Here is a 16,103-nt window from a genome sequence, read left to right as displayed (position 1 = left end):
CCCCACGCCCCGACTTACCACTGTTGCTCCGCTTCCGCAGGTCATACCCGTCTCCTGGCCCGTCAGCCTCTTCGGGAACCTCCACGAGATCTGAAGTCTTGAAAAGAGAGTATAGCAGCGAATGAGCAATGTCATTTCAGTGACTCAGTGAGTAGAGACTGTGATACCAGTAGAAGAACTAAGGTGGAATTTGCAAGATACTGTCTTAAGCATCTCATCATTGCTCTCTTGTCTGTGTGGCTAACTTCAGAGAGGCTGTGTACTCCCTCTCGGGCACTGTCCCTCCCTCCTGGTGTCCGGGGCAGGCTCAGGGGCTGGCACAAGAAAGGTGCTCAGTGAGAGGTGAATGAGTGCCTACATGCACTGGCCACAGTTAGGCTGCTTCCCAGGAAGAGATGACAGAGAGAAATCAGAATTCCTGCCCACATCCTGTTACTTAAAATGTTCAGTAGAACTATATAGCTCTTTCTAGGTGAGTGCTGAACATTAATTCTGGAGAACAAGATGTACTTTTGAGGGTTGCATTACTTAGGTATGAGTTAAAGCCTATTTCCATTGCTGCAAAAAGTAATTGTTTCACTAACATCAATACTTTTTCTGCCCTTTCTTATGTATAGGAAGAGTTATAGTCATTATGGGGCTTCCTTGGTGGCTCAGACGGTAAAGAATCTGCCTGCTTTGTGGGAGGCCTGGGTTTGATCCCTGGGTCAGGAAGATCTCCTGCAGGAGGAAATGGTTACTCACTCCAGTATTCTCACGTGGAGAATCCCTTGGACAGAGAAGCCTGGCAGGCTAGAGTCCATGGGGTCACAAAGAGTTGGACATGACTGGGCGACTAACACTTTAACTTTTTTTTTCATAGTCATTATTTAGGTTACAGAAATAACAACAACAATAATAAAGCAGCACTCTAAATAGCTAATTATAACCAATCATCTATTGCATGCTGTTTTTAAGTACTTTATATGAATCGTCTCATTTATGCTTCACAATAATTCTATGATAGACCTATTTTTCAGGTAGGGACCTGAAGCCCAGAGAGAACTCAACTTGAGGGCTCAGAGTACCTAAGTGGTAGAGCAGGGCTTAGGCCTCTGGCATCGTCTCCAGAGTCCATGCTCTTTTTTTAAAATAGAGTTGATCTACAGTATTATGTTAGTTTCAGGTGTATAACATAAAACTTCAGCATTTTTTGCAGATTATACTCCATTAAAGGTTATTTCAAGACAATAGTTATAATTCCCTGTGCTATACAGTATATCCTAACTGCTTATCTACTTTATAATTGCTTGTATCTGGCGACCCCATTGGCCTAATTTGTCCCTCTCCCCTTTGGGAACTATAAATTTGCTTTTACATCTGTGAGTCTGATTCTGTTTTGCGTGTACATTCACTTGTATTATTTTTTAGATTGCACATCTAAGTGATATCATACAGTACTGGTCACTCTCTGACTTATTTCACTAAGCATACCATCCTCTAGATTCATCTAAGCACTGGGAGATGCTTATTTTTGCTTATTTTCTTATTATTTTTTGGCCATAATACACGGCATGTGTGATCTTAGTTCCCCAACCAAGGATCAAACCTGCGCCCTCTGCAGTAGAAGCACAGAGTCCTAACCACCAAAAAAGCCCCTCACCTCTCTAAAAGAGGAATTCAGGGGGCCTTAGAGGAGAGTCACATACTTTTAAAACCATTTACATCTTATTAGAGAGGAACGAGTGGGCCATCCTAGCTCTTCTCCTCAGCTCTAAAGTCCTATAATACTGTCTTTCTGAGACCGATTTCTTGTTACAGTTTAGCTTTAAGATTTGTTTCAGCCATTCTTCCTTTCATGACACATCAGAAAAAAGAAAAAAATAAATGTCACAGGGTCTCTAAGTCACTTGGACCCTTTTCCTCTGAAGCTCACTGTTTCTGAACAAAAGTTGCTATTATGATGTTAATTTAATCTCACAAAACTGAAGGTCATTCCTAAATGAGCTAACCAACTCCTAGAAAGTTTTTGAATTTGGTTTCTGCTGGCTTTCCCAAAGCCATCAAGCTTTTTATATTCTACAGCGTTTGAAAGCACAAGAGAGGAAACCTAATAATTTAGAAACAGCCAGGCAGCCACTTCCCAACAATGTAAAGCAAATGCCTCTATAGCCCTGGAAGAAAAGAAACCTTTGCTACGTGAGAATATGTTCGCTTCAGGACACTGCCAGAATGGCAAGAGGCTGAAGTTCATTACTACTGACCCTGCAGGAAGGAAGCAAAGTCATTTTAAAGTAGCGATCAATTGTTTCTGTTTGCTTCCACCAAGGCAAGTTGGGCTCCAGGGAAAGAGTGAAGTGACAGATATTTAAGCACAATTTGATTTGTCTTTGTCTCCCTGCAGCTCTCAGAACGATGCCTTCACAGAACAAAATTCCAGGAAATACTTACTGGTGAAACCAGTGCCAGGAAATATAAGTGGACTATGATGAACCAACAAGTTATTGACATACAGCAAACTATGCTTTTTTGCCCCTAAAACCAGTCTGTAGGGTCGAGACACAGACACGAAAGCAGACTGGACATTCCTCAAGTGTGCCTGTGATGTTCCTTCTGCTCCAAACCAGTCACAAATGCAGAGATGATGTTCACTGCCTCCTGCCGAGTGTTCCCTGCCATGTCTCTGTGCTAAAACTAGCTAACCAACTAGTCAGTGGAGCCAGTTCTAGCAGAGCTCAGAACTGCAGGAGTGGACATTGCTGCTGATGTGGGCAGGTCAGACCGATCTCTGAGGCGCCTCCTCTCTGCTACGGAGCTGGGTGGCATCTTGGGGGATTCACAGAAATTCTGGTTAGGACAGCCAGAGAGGATGATGATACTAGGTCACAGAGATGCACAGAACATTCATTTTTAGGTCAGCTCAAACGAAGGAGCTTCCCTGGTGGCTCAGATGGTAGTAAAGAATCTGCCTGCAATTCAGTCCCTGGGTGGGGAAGATCCCCTGGAGAAGGGCATGGCAACTCACTCCAGTATTCTTGCCTGGAGAATTCCATGGACAGAGCAGACTGGCAGACTACAGTCTATGGGATCACAAAGAGTTGGACGCGACAGAGTGACTTCACTACTATACTACTCAGCGTGGGAGAGGTGCTGGGGGAATGCTGATGTGTCCCGTGGAGGGAAACACCTCATGCCTCTGGGGAGGGCAGTGTTTGTGCGAAAGAAATCAAAGGGTGGATCTTGCCTTAAAGAGAAAGGACAGAACATGTGAGAAAGGGCTTATTCTTGAACTGGGATGTCACTGGAAGGAGAACTGGACACAGCTGGGACATTCCAGCTTCTGCCCCTTGTGTGGGTTGAACCTTTCTACGTGTTGGCAGATATGCTGTCTAATGGAGGGAGAGGTACACGGGGGAGAGTCAGGATTGTGAGGCCAAGAGTGTGGTCTCCGAGGATCTCTGGGGACCTGCCACAGAAGTTACCCTTCAGTGCCCCAAGGCACTTGGAGCCCCCTTCGGAGGCTGCGTGACTCCTGCGGACTCCCCTCCTGATGCGCCCTGAGGTGCTCCAGGTCTGCCCTGCCTGGGACCACGGCGGGTTCCCTGAGTGGGGAGGAGGCAATCACCGAGGTTCTGTGAGGCGAGTCGGAGCCGCTGCCCGAGCTGCTCTTCTTTGTCCTCTGGGCCAGCGAGGTGCCGAAGCGGAGGGTCTCATACACAGGGTCCACCTTATTGCCGCAGGCTGCGACAGAAGAGAGAGCTCATCTGAGACAGGGTCTCCTTAAGTCACAGTTGGGGACACAGCCAACCACCGACCACACCTCCTGGGTTAACGACGCCAGAAATAGGTAGGTTCTGCACAACGGACCCGCTCACCCCTGGGAGACCCCTGGGGAAGTGAGGCTTCCGTGGTCAAGTATCCTTGGGGGTGTGCACCTCCCTCCCATGACATGATGTGCTCCACCGCACTCAGCTGTCTCTGCTCCCAAACGTTCCCTGACTAGCTGGCTCTCCTCTTTGTTGTCCATCCCCAGGGCTCCAATGCCAAGGTTCTTCCCAGAGACCGGCTTTATTTTCTCTAGTGAAAGGCTCTGCTTGCCAAGGTACAAAATCTCGTGACACAAAGCCGGCAGGAGGAGGCAAGCGTTTGGAAAGAATGTCACATTACTAGGCTTCCTGAATGTCTAATTAAAAGCTTTCTAGTTTGTAAATTTTTAGGTTAAAACTTGTTCCCCTTGCCTCTACCAAAAGGCAAACATAAATGTAGAGGTTTTCAGAAAGAAAGAAAACATAGAAGTAAACTGAAAGATACTGCTGAAGAATACATTCAAGCTAGAAATATCCATAAGACATTATTTGTCCTCATTAAAGAATAACCATTATTCACTGAGTTCCTTCCACGCATTGGTCTTATAGTGTGTCTCTGTTTATTTTCGTATACAAAGAGCTATGAAAAGCAGCCACGGCTGTTCTCAGTGTGTAGGGTCCAGCAGGTTGAGTTACTTGCTCAGATACACAGCTGGCCAGTGTGGGAGCTGGGCTCTGACCCAGGTCTAGGGGAAGCCATGCTTCACGCTGCTTCTACTCTGCCATGGTGCTGAGAGCTGGCACAGCAAGTTAGCAGCCTTTGGGACCTGGGTGTCTCTCAAGTTTCATCATGGGAAGGAAAAAAACTTCAGGGGAATTTGGTCCACCTTCAGCTTCCCCTCCAGCAAAACAAACGACCACAACCCAGTTAGCCACCAAATAAATGCACTCCGCCCTGCCCCTGCCACCCCTAAACTGCTGCTGTGGCCCTGGGACCCGGGAGGAGAGCAGCCGCCAGCTTGGATGTTGCTGCTCACCCCCACTCAACCCAACCAGTTCTCAACTCACCAATCGGCATAACTTCTTTAATGCATCCAAACTGTTCATGAATGAGCAAGGGGGAGCTGTAGTAACGCCGAAACCCCTTTGGCTGGAGAGAGAGAATGGGCAAGAAAAGGGTTCAGTGACACTGCTGAGATGGAGACAACCACTCGAGAACTCTAAAAATGAAACCAGTTGGTTTCTCTAGGGACACCTCCCTGTCGCCCTTTAAGATGCTGACATGGCCTGTAATTTCTCCTTGGTGGGGGCAGGGAGGTACAGTTGTCAATAAGCAAGCTCCACTCCCTCCAGAAAGCAGGCCCCCAGCCCCGCCCTCCTGTCCTGCCTCTCCTCTGCCCCCTGCCTGCTGCCACCTCCTTTCCACTGGGCTCATTAGCCCCTAGGATACAAATGGACCCTCATGCATTATCTCACCACATGGTTTATTACACTCATTCAAAGGCCTGGACGTGGGCAAGTGGACCTCACAGGGAGACCTCAAGTCCCTTGTATGTCTGATGAGCTCTGTGTTCCAGATCCCGTTCTGTTTTCCTGAGACCATGGTCTCTGCCCTGGCTTGCGGGAATCACCGTGGGAGGAGGAGGAGGAGGTTGGGGGAGCAAGTGAGGCAGGGGTTTTGGAGAAGAGGATACTGCCAGTCAAGAGTACAGAGAGGAACTCTAAAAATCCTGCCTTTCTGTACCCCAGGGTCAAAAGGGAACTTCAGGGCCCTGCCCCTACAAGAATCCCAGAATCCTCTCCAACATTCCTGGCAAGCGTTCCTCCGGTGAACACTGCTGGGGACGTGGGTGGCAGGAACTCTCACTACTCCGGGACGGACGACCTTAGTGACATTATCTCTGATTGTTAAGATGTGGAAGCTACTGATCCGAGGTGCTTTCCCTGGAGCCATAGAGGACAAAAAATTCTTCCGTGTGACAGATCTTAAGTTTTTCTGAATCAGCTATCATGACCTAAGTATCTCTAGGGCAGACATTCTTGGTCCCTTCTAGTAACAGAATTCTTTGGCCATCCTAGTTTCAAATATTTTCAAAAGTGTTCCGGGTGGCTGTCTATCATTGTAGCACCAGTACGGAAGCCCACTCCTGAGATGGGACATGCAGCCAGCATGGGCCAGGCCGAGGCTCCCTCTCTGGGTTTGGCCGTCACGATCCACGATAGTGGTGTAGATTTTTACCACTCCACTTCTGTGGGGTGGTTAATCTCCATCCCGTTCTTGATATCCTCTGAGCTGTCAGCCCATTAAACTGGGACTGAGGAGGTTCCTGGGATGCCTGACTTTTACTTTCAAAACCTGGACAGTCTCGGGATATGGGACTTGAGTGCTAACACTGACAAAGTCCTGACCCAAGACAAGTTGTCCACTTTACTAAAGACCCTGAGTTTTTTTCTACACACAGAACTTGCACCTCTTCAGTTGATAAAGCTCCTCCTTACTCAATCCTACTAGGAAGCCAGGCTGACCAGCCAGAGATCTGGGGTGGGGTTGAGGGGTGCTTTCTGGGGTCCAGTTCCCAGGGTGCTGCCAGGAAGAAGTTTGAATGGAGTGATTCTGTGATTTCATCAGGCAGGCAAGTGCCCTGAGCAGGGGTTCCGGGGTACACTCTGGGCACGAGCCCTTACCAGCTTGCCCATGCACCGCTGGGGGGCCAGGCCATCCATGCACTTGTGGTGGATGCTCATCTTACAGGCCTTGCAGCGCAGTCCGTGCTTAGCATTTGTTCCTGTTGGATATATGGCGAGCTTTGGTTAGGACACAATGTACTTTCCCAGCTACTTGTATGAATTCTTTCCTGTGACTTGTGCAAAGCTTTCAAAATGGACAAAATATTATGGTAAATTCTTTTACCTTCTTCCCTATTTTCTATGCAAAGTATCAGCTCTGGTTTCCCTCCACTCCTTTCCTGTTCATTTCTCCAGGAAACCTCAATCTTCTCTGCTTTCATCACTCATTCAATTCAAACTCGCAAATCCCGCTTTCTCGGCTCTTCCTATGGGTCACATTTCTGCTCTTTTACGTACCTCACTAAGTAGCCCAAGTCCAGACATTCTGTCCATTTACCTGAATTCCTATCACAGAGTCTGAACTCTTGGCCAAACTCTCTGGAAAATGCCCAATGCAGGGGGAACAGTGTGGTCTGTGTGAAATCAGGGCTGATGAGGCTCTGAGGTGGGGGAGAGAGGGCTCGATCACACACCAGCCTTGGCCTGGGGGAGGAGGAAGGGCGGTGGGTGGCAATTAAACCACCTCTGCAGCGAGTCACTTAGTGTCCTGGGACAGGGTGCCATAGCACGCTGAGAAGAAGGCAGAGGAGGGGAGGACAGGAGAGAGGCACCCAGGGGACGGTGTCGCTGTACCCACATACCATGTACCCATGGCAGCAGTGCTGGAACGGCACGGGGAGGACAGACCAGGGCGCTGGATGTGGCAGCTTCAGGAAGAGGGGGGTGGAGCTTTATTGTTTTAGAAAGTGGCTAGAAGGAGACAAGGAGAGGATGTTAAAATGGGTTGTGTTGTGTCTCCACTGAGTCCAGGAGAAAGGGTACAGATGGCACAACAGGTGCTATCAGCTCTGATTTATTAAAGGGAAATAGGTGCTTGGCTTCCAGGTGGGCCTTAAAACTGGTGCCGAAATGCATTTCACAGTTAGATGACCGAGCAATTCAATCCTATTAGGAAAGAGGAAGGGAGGTGGGAGACTGGAGGGAACACTCCTTTGCAGAGCTGTTTGGGCATTAAGAGTTTCATCCCTAAAACGATCCTTCTCTACATAATGAGAAGAATGTGGTGTTTTCTTCTCAGTCTCCTCCTACTGAGAGGGGTTTGGAGGAGGTTTGGATGTAGGGCTGTGGCCACACCCTTGGGAGAGTGTAAAGGTGAGAGATATGGGTGACCAGTGGTCCTGGCAGCCTGTCTGGGAGACACAGGCATAGAGGCGAGACCTGCATCCAAAAACTCGTCAGCAAAGGGTGTGTGAATACCTGCTGTGGGTCACACTGAATGCTGCCTGAGAAGACCAGCTAGAAAGGCAAAGGGCCTCCCTCAACAGGAATTAGTATGTCCATATACCCTGACACCTGAGGCCATAGGTCTCCCTCTGCATATCGTAGTTGGCAGGCAGGTCTGGTGGCTCAGATGGTGAAGAATCTGCCTGCAATCAGGAGACCTGGGTTTGATCTCTGAGTCAGGAAGATCCCCTGGAGGAGGGCATGGCAACCCATTCCAGTATTCTTGCCTGGAGAATCCCATGGACAGAGAAGCCTGGCAGGCTACAGTCCAAAGTGAGGAGAGCTCGAGATACGTAAGACCCACCTCCATCTCCTTCTCCTCATCCAAACCACCACCATTCCTTGTCTGGACTAATTCCTGACCGAATTGTATTTACCTGTATTTATGTTCCTCCCTGGTGTGTAGAAAGGCCAGACAAACGTACTCAAATCCGCTCCTCCTGCTTAACTGTCTCTCAGGAGGTTGTCCCTGCCTTTCTGATGTTATACAAAATGCTGACCGTGGTGGCAAGACTTTGTATGATTTGGTGGGAACCTTCACCAGCGTGCAGCTACACGGCCTTTTTCAGGTTCCTTAAATGCACAAGCTCTTGATTCTCCAGGAGTCTTTACACATGCTGCCCTGTGTGTGTGGAATGCTGTGCCTGTCCCTCCTCATTCGTGTTACTGCTCCTCATTCTTAGGGTGGCTTGTCATTTCTTCAATGAAGGCCTTAGCACACTCCCCTTTCCCTGTCTAAATTATATTTTTTCCTATTAGTCTTTTCATGGCACTCTGTTGTTATCTTTCACAGTATTTATCACAATTATTACTTATTTGAGATTTTTTTTTTTCCCATCTGAACTACGAACTCAGTGAGGCTAAGGACCGAGTCTGTCCATTTGCCTCTGTATACCAACTGTGGGTGTGGTGCCCCATAAACATACATTAAAGAAATTAACGAACAAACTATTTTATCGTCAGTCACACACGTGCTGAAATCAGTAGTGACTGATTCACATAATTAATTGAAGTGGTTTCACTGATGGTGTAGAAAAGCATTTAAGAGCTGAAAGAGGATTTGGAGAGCATCTGTTTCACAGGTGAGGAGCCTGAGGGTCCAAGGGGTAGACTGACTTGCGTTAGGTCCGAGGAAGTCCTGCCTAGTTTCACTCTTTCTGGACTGGATCCAAACATTTCCTCCTTTTATTTGATTGTTTCACTGACAAGAGGTTGCACTTGGGGATGTGGTAAGTCGCTTCAGTCGTGTCTGACTCTCTGTAACCCCACGGACTATAACCCACCAGGCTGCTCTGTCCATGGATTTCCCAGGCAAGAATACTGGCATGGATTGCCATGCTCTTCTCCAAGGGATCTTCCTGACCCAGGGACGGAACCCACATCTCTTATGTCTCCTGCATTGGCAGGCAGGCTCTTCACCACTAGTGCACTTGGGGATAATGAAATGACAAAATAAGGAAATATGAGAACCTGACATTCAGCTAAGAAAAGCAACAAGAAAACCCTTGACAGGACAAAGTCCTAGAAACTCTTCAGGAGGTATTACCTGAAAATCCCATCCTGAAGGCACATTGAACAAAAGAGCGTCTGCTATTACAAACACAGAAAGTTGAAGTGACATATAAACACACCACAAATTGCTGGATATGTGTGTTTGTTCATAAATACTAGTTGGACAGTCTCTTTTTCACTTTGACAATAAGCACTTAGTTGAAAGACTGCAATGCCTTCAAAAGACTGGACTTTGAAAGCAGTAACTTAATTTTTGTTTTCAAATTGAAGAATGCTATTTGTGCCTTATCTGAGAATGTAACTAAGAGCTTCAAAGAGGAAAGTTATTTCATTGTGTGCTGGACTCTGAAATAGAGCCATTATATATTAAGGTATATTTTCCTTCAGACTGGAACACTGTAATTTCAGTTTTCCTTGTTTTTTCTGACACACTCCACTGTATTGAGTCAAACCACTAGCAATTATTCGGTTTTAGGTGTTCCAATTTCTACCGTGTAATAACAAGAGTAATTGAGGAGGGAAGCTTGTATTCTGTGACTTAGAGAATAGTTCAAAGGAATAATTTACCTCTCAGCAGTGGCTTTAGTTTACTGTAGCAAGATATGGAGAAGCTATGATCTAACTTGTTTTATTACCACCAACCTCCATCACAAAGGCATCACTGAACATGACCCTTATGCCTCAGTAGGGTGGGAAAAGTATGGTTTTAAATTTTAATCTCTCACGCAGGCTCTTTAAACTAACATTCTTGGAGCCCCAGCTGTCTTATCCTCAAATGGAAACAGTACTAGCTACTATCAGGGTTGCTAATAGTAACAGCATCATAACATATGCAAAGGAGATAACATGGGTTTACATACTTGAAAACATAAAAGTATAAGTGGATTTTGAGTAAGCATGGTGGAAAAGTCACAGGAGTTTTCTACTTACTCATACCAAAACTCCATTAAAATTAGCAAGGAAAAAAAGATGGTATAGACCCCAAATAATAGGATTATCAGAACGAGTTGCAAGGGTATAAGAAAGTTCAACATACATTTGGAAGACAGCAACTAGAGGTATTGTAAGAAGTTTAGCAGAAGAGATGAAGATTGGATTTCTCAATAGCAACTTGGAAACTAGAAGATCGTGGAGCTTTAAATACTGTGGAATTTCAAATATCTGAGAGAAAATAATTTCCAACCTAGAATTTTATACCCAGTCAAATTACCAACAAGTATGAAGGTAGCATAAACACATATTCAGATTTTCAAGGAATTAAAACTGTTTACCTTTCACACACTCTTTCTTAGAATACTAGTGAAGAATATGCCTTAAAAAGATGAAGAAATAAATCAAGGAAGAGGAAAATATCAGATTCAGTGTGCAACACAAGAACCACATAGAGGAGAGATAAATGATGTGCACACAGGCCCACACTTTAATAGCCCTAAACAGGGGCCACAGATGAAATGAGGCTGGGGGAAAATGAAACTTCAATGTTTATGGAGCTTTTAAAGATTTGGGTATCTTAATAGATATGGCATTTGATAGGTATATGGGGGCATATAAAAAAACAATTACAGGTGTATGAAAAGTCAAGGAAATGATAAAGGCAATTTTCAATTTGGGGCAACATAAAACCTGTGCAAGGAAAGAAATGTAATAGTATAATACTTGAATCAGATGTCAGCAACAGGGACTTCCCTGTGGTTAAGAATCCTCCTGCCAATGCAGGAACATGGGTTCGATCCCCAGTCCGGGAAGATCCCACGTTCCCTGGGCAACTAAATCCATGAGCCACAACTACTGAGCCTGTGCACTCTGAAGCCTGTACTCCGCAACCAGACAAGTCACCACAGTGAGAAGCCTGAGCACTGAAACTAGAGAGTAGCCTCTGCTCACCCCAAATAGAGAAAAGCCCTTGCAGCAATGAAGACAGTACAGCCAAAATAAATAAATAGTTTTTAAAAAACTTAAAACAAGAAGTTAGTAGCCGTCATAAAAATGCATAAAATGACCAGTTAACACCAAATTGCGATGTAACTACTTGGAAAGGTGAGAGAACAAGGGAGCAGCAAAGATTGTGACATTACCCTTATGAGGAGGAGAGAGCGAGAAAGACAGGAATAGGCAAGGATGTTGGAGGGTGAGAGCTGCATCCTCTGTACAGCAGGAAGCCAAGACACATTTGATTTGTCAATAAGTATCAACAGTACTGGAAGCACAGGATTTAGAGATATTGACATAAAGGCCAGAAGCAACTATTAAAGAAGATGAAAGTGGTTGCCTTTCAGAAGCAAGATGATACAGTCTCCACTGTAGTATTTTCAGTACTATCTTTAAACTAGTCTCCTACACTACTGTAACAAAAAACAAAAGTTGAAGATGCTGGAAACTGGGTCAGGTCAGCCCCTTGGAATGAAGTGGTCCTTGGAACATGGAGACATAGGGAGGATATGGGGCCAGCACATCAGTTCTTTCCTGGGATATGAACTTCTAGGATAAATCTAAGATAGCTCTATGAGTTACAGTTGAAAATTGTTAAGAATGTGAGCTATGATATTTAGATGGATTTTGGAATGGATCGATGCAAACAAGTACAACACTGATTAATTGTTGGGCACCGAGCTATTTTATGAGCCTAGTATCATTTGCCATTATGGATAAGTGAGCTGTCCATAGAAAACCAAGTGCTGAAGCTCCAGTGAATGAAGATGTTTATACAGAGATGTTGGGAGAAAATACTGAAGGGGTTTTCTGAATGCAAATGACTGAAATAACTACAGTGGATGACAGGCTTTTTAAAAGAAATATCGATTACAGATATCTAAGAAACAATTGGCCAGGCTCATTTTGATAAGATTTTGCCACTGAGGTACTGCTTAACCCTTGGTTGAATTTCATATATTAATAGTATCAGAGTTAAAGATAAAACTGTGGTTGCACTTGAGGTCATTTACCTAGAGAAATAATATGGAGAATGAGTAAGAAAAGAAAGGTATAAGAAAATAAATGTAATCATAGTCAGTACTTAATTTAGCAGTGAACAATAGTTATAATTGTTACTGATAGTTTGCTTCCAGACTGTAGAACCATAGAATCACTTCTACAATTTATTTGAAAAAATTAATAAATTAGACATTAGGAAAGATACTTTATGGGACTTCCCTAGTGGTCCAGTGGTTAAGACTTTATCTTGCAATGCAGGGGATGTGGGTCTGATCCCTGGTCAGGAAACTAAGATTGCTGCAGAGCAACTCAGCCTGTTTGCTGCAGCTACTGAGCCCGAGTGCCATAATTAGAGAGTGTGCACTGTAACAAAAGACCTGATGCAGCCAAAATAAATAAAAATAAATAAATATTAAAAACAGAAAGATACTGTGATTTGCGGGAAAAGAAACCTTAGAATTATATATCTAAAAGTATCTATAAATACATAAATATTTCTTGGATTACATACAATATATATAAAAGATTCAAAGGTAAATATAGATGAGATAGTTCAGAGATGTTCCAGGCCCCTGTTCATATTGGTTTAGCTGCTGGACTCCCCTCAGCCTCGGGCAGGACAGGCCAGGCATAGGAGAGGAGAACGCAAGCAAGCAGGAGACTGCCGGCATCAAATCTGCAGTCTCTGAGGACCAGAAGCCTGGATCACAGAATGGCCTCTGAGCCAGAGACGTGAGAGCAAGAGACGTGAGAGCAAAATCCATGGGCGAGTTTTCAGTGCCTGGGCAGACCAGAGGCATTTAAGGGCTAGGGACTACGCAAACAGTAGTAAAGATGACAGTTAGTATTTTTAAAGTAAAGGTGGTAACCAAACCTCTGCTGGGTAATAAAAGCCGGTAATATAATGCAGCTAGCATTATTCACGGGCCATTTGCCTTTGAATAAACACTAACACAAGAAATGAAACAGAATTCCTTAGGATCCCCTCCGTGACGGGACCCCTGCCGACTCTCTTTGCTTCATTTTCAACAGGCCCCACCTTGATCTCCTCCTCAGTTTTACCAAATCATTTGTGGCTCCTGGCAAATGTGGCCGGATCACGGCACTCTAGGGTTGGCACTCACATGCCTCCTCTGCCTTTCTTGTTCAGTTGCTAAACAGCGTCTCATTTTCTTGAAGCCCTTCTAAGGATTTTTCAAAGCCTCCTGCACACACATCCTCCCTGCTTCCGCTGTCTCAGGACCCACACTGTCCTCTGTGCTCTCATCGCTGCCAGGTACCTTTCACAAGGGGCCCTTGATAAGGAGTATCTTCCTCTAGAACCCCTGTGGCCAGGAGAGGGCTTGGCACAAATAAGATTACTGCCCACGAGGAATGATCAGCCTTTTCAGACTGGGGCCAGAGAAGCACTCAGGCTGAGAAAATGCTGAGGCTCCACCGACCATGTTATGGAAGGAGTGAGGCTCCTTCTGTGGCCCCTGGCCCCTGGGGGTTTGTGTAACTGTCTGCTTCTAGTTGCCTGCAGATCTTTACTGCTTGGGCTTCACCTGGCTGGCTTGCTTTTCATGCCAATATTCCAGTGTGACTGCATCCTGGTTTGCTGGGACCTAGAACTCTCCAAGCTTCCGGACCCTACAATCCAGGCCAGATACTGTTTTACCTGATGCTTGCCTGACCTAGGAAGAGGGCTGAAAGTCAATCCTGGGAAATCAACCCTTCCATCTCTACCCCTGGCTCTTCAAGCCCTCCTCAAAGCAGCTGCTGACAACTACTTGGACCTGTCCTCCTAGAGTGGTGTACTTGAAAGAGCTGGAGCTTTGGCAGTAGGGCAATATAGCTTACACTGCCCCCAAACTTTGGGTATCACTCAATAGTTAGAAAGTTTTCTGATAAGGGGGGAAAAGCAGGAAATTTTTCCCATCACAGTTGAACTCTAGTCATGAGACCTTGATTAAAAATAACCCATGCTCTCTCTCCCCTACCATGAGTTCAACTGAACAAGATGGTTTCCAAGTTTTCCAGGAAATTCGCTAATATAGTCATTCACCAGTGACTTGAAATACCGTTAAGCAAGCAGGAAGGATCATTAAAAATATGAAGACCCCTGGGCCACCTTTCCCTGAAGACTATATTCCCCACTCCCTGACACATTACATCTTTTCCAACTCCTTCCTAGCTTAAAAAAATTAATGGCATTCATTGTTTATAAATGCCTCTGTTGATCTTTCCTATTTCGGTTCCTGACTGCTAGTGGAAAAACTCTCCCCACTTCTCCCGGCCCTCACCCGCACTGAGCTTCAAAAATAGCAACAGGAGTTGGGTTGGTTCAGGGCTTTTTGTTTCGAGTCCGTAGCCTTTGCCCTCCGGGTCATCGGTTCATGGCCTAACACCATGGCCAGCAAACTTTCCTTCTGTTACATGTGTGTGGCTTGAAGTTTTGAGGCCCGTCTTCCTGAATGATCACTTTCTCATGACCGTCTGGAACACCCCTGAGCTCGATATAAATGATCTCTGCTGCTGTCTTCTCCTTCTTCTCTTCTCTGAGGTCTGCAATTTTCACAGTCTTGTTGGCTTTCTTCAGAATTGTTCTTTTAGCTTAGGGCTCAAGAATTTGTATTTATCCTCAGTTTTCCCAAGAATGGATTGGCTAATCTCTGCTATACCCCTTCTCTCCATCCCCAAGGTGCCTTCTATTAAGCTCAACTGTTCATACAAACAGATATATTTAACCATAGTGAATAATTTTTGAGTTTTATACTCCACAAAGAACATTCACTTGTATCAATTTATTTATCAGTAAATTCCATGAAGTAGGTATTGTTATTTTTAATCTCATTTGTAAGACGCTGGGATTAAAAGATCCTCAACACTGCTGAGAAATGCAAATCAAAACTACAATGAGTGGACTTCCTTCACGGTCCAATGGTTAAGACTCGGCACTCTCAATGCAGCAGGCCCAGGTTCGATCCTTCATCAGGGAACTGGATTCCCAGTGCTACATTTAAGAGTTCTCATGCTGTAACTAAAAGATCCCAGTATGCCACAACTAAGACTAAATAAATAAATAAATATTAAAGAAACCACAATGAGGCATCATCTCATACTGGCCAGAGTGGCTATCATAAAAAAGTCTACAAATAATAAATGCTGGAGATGACATGCAGAAAAAGGAACCCTCCTACACTGGTGATGGAAATGTAAATTGGTACAGTCACTGTGGAGAACAGAATGGAGGTTCCTTTGAAAACTAAAAATAGAGCTACCATATGATTGAGTGATCCTACTCCTGGCCATATGTCCAGAGAAAAACAATTCAAAAAGACACATACACTCTAGTATTCACTGCAGCACTATTTACAACAGCCAGGACATGAAAGCAACCTAAGTGTCCATCAGCAGATAAATGGATAAAGAAGATGCGGTACATACAGACAACGGACTATTACTCAGCCATAATAAAGAATGAAATAGTGCCATTTGCAGCAACAGGGATAGACCTAGAGATGGTCATACTAAGTGAAGAAAGCTAGATGGAGAAAGACAAACACCACACTATATGGGTTATACGTGAAATCCAAAAACGGATACAAATGAACTTATTTACAAAACAGAAATAGACTCAAAAACATAGAAAACAAATTTATAGTTACCAAAGAGGAGCCACAGCAGGGATAAACTAGGAGTTTGGGATTAAAATATACACCCACCACTACATATAAAATAGATAAGCAACAAGGATCTACTGTATAACACAAGGAACTATACTCAATACCTTATAATAATCTATAATAGAATAGAATGTAA

General features: G+C 44.8%; 1 protein-coding gene across 5 annotated transcripts in view; it reads right to left on the bottom strand.

The window, feature by feature from the left end:
- The window catches only part of STAC (SH3 and cysteine rich domain), a 353,663-nt gene that overhangs the window by 38,403 nt on the left and 299,157 nt on the right, over nucleotides 1-16,103 (bottom strand). For all 5 annotated transcript variants that reach the window (XM_070776015.1, XM_070776016.1, XM_070776017.1 and 2 more), the window contains 4 exons: nucleotides 6,471-6,571; nucleotides 4,854-4,935; nucleotides 3,605-3,720; nucleotides 19-97 (listed from right to left, as the gene is read on the bottom strand). In XM_070776015.1, coding sequence (XP_070632116.1) covers nucleotides 19-97; nucleotides 3,605-3,720; nucleotides 4,854-4,935; nucleotides 6,471-6,571 — 378 coding nt within the window. The remainder of the gene's footprint in view (nucleotides 1-18; nucleotides 98-3,604; nucleotides 3,721-4,853; nucleotides 4,936-6,470; nucleotides 6,572-16,103) is intronic.

The sequence above is a fragment of the Bos indicus genome, chromosome 22 (genome assembly GCF_029378745.1).
Source record: "Bos indicus isolate NIAB-ARS_2022 breed Sahiwal x Tharparkar chromosome 22, NIAB-ARS_B.indTharparkar_mat_pri_1.0, whole genome shotgun sequence".
Taxonomy (NCBI): Eukaryota; Metazoa; Chordata; class Mammalia; order Artiodactyla; family Bovidae; genus Bos; species Bos indicus.
This window is presented reverse-complemented; position numbering and strand designations above follow the sequence as displayed.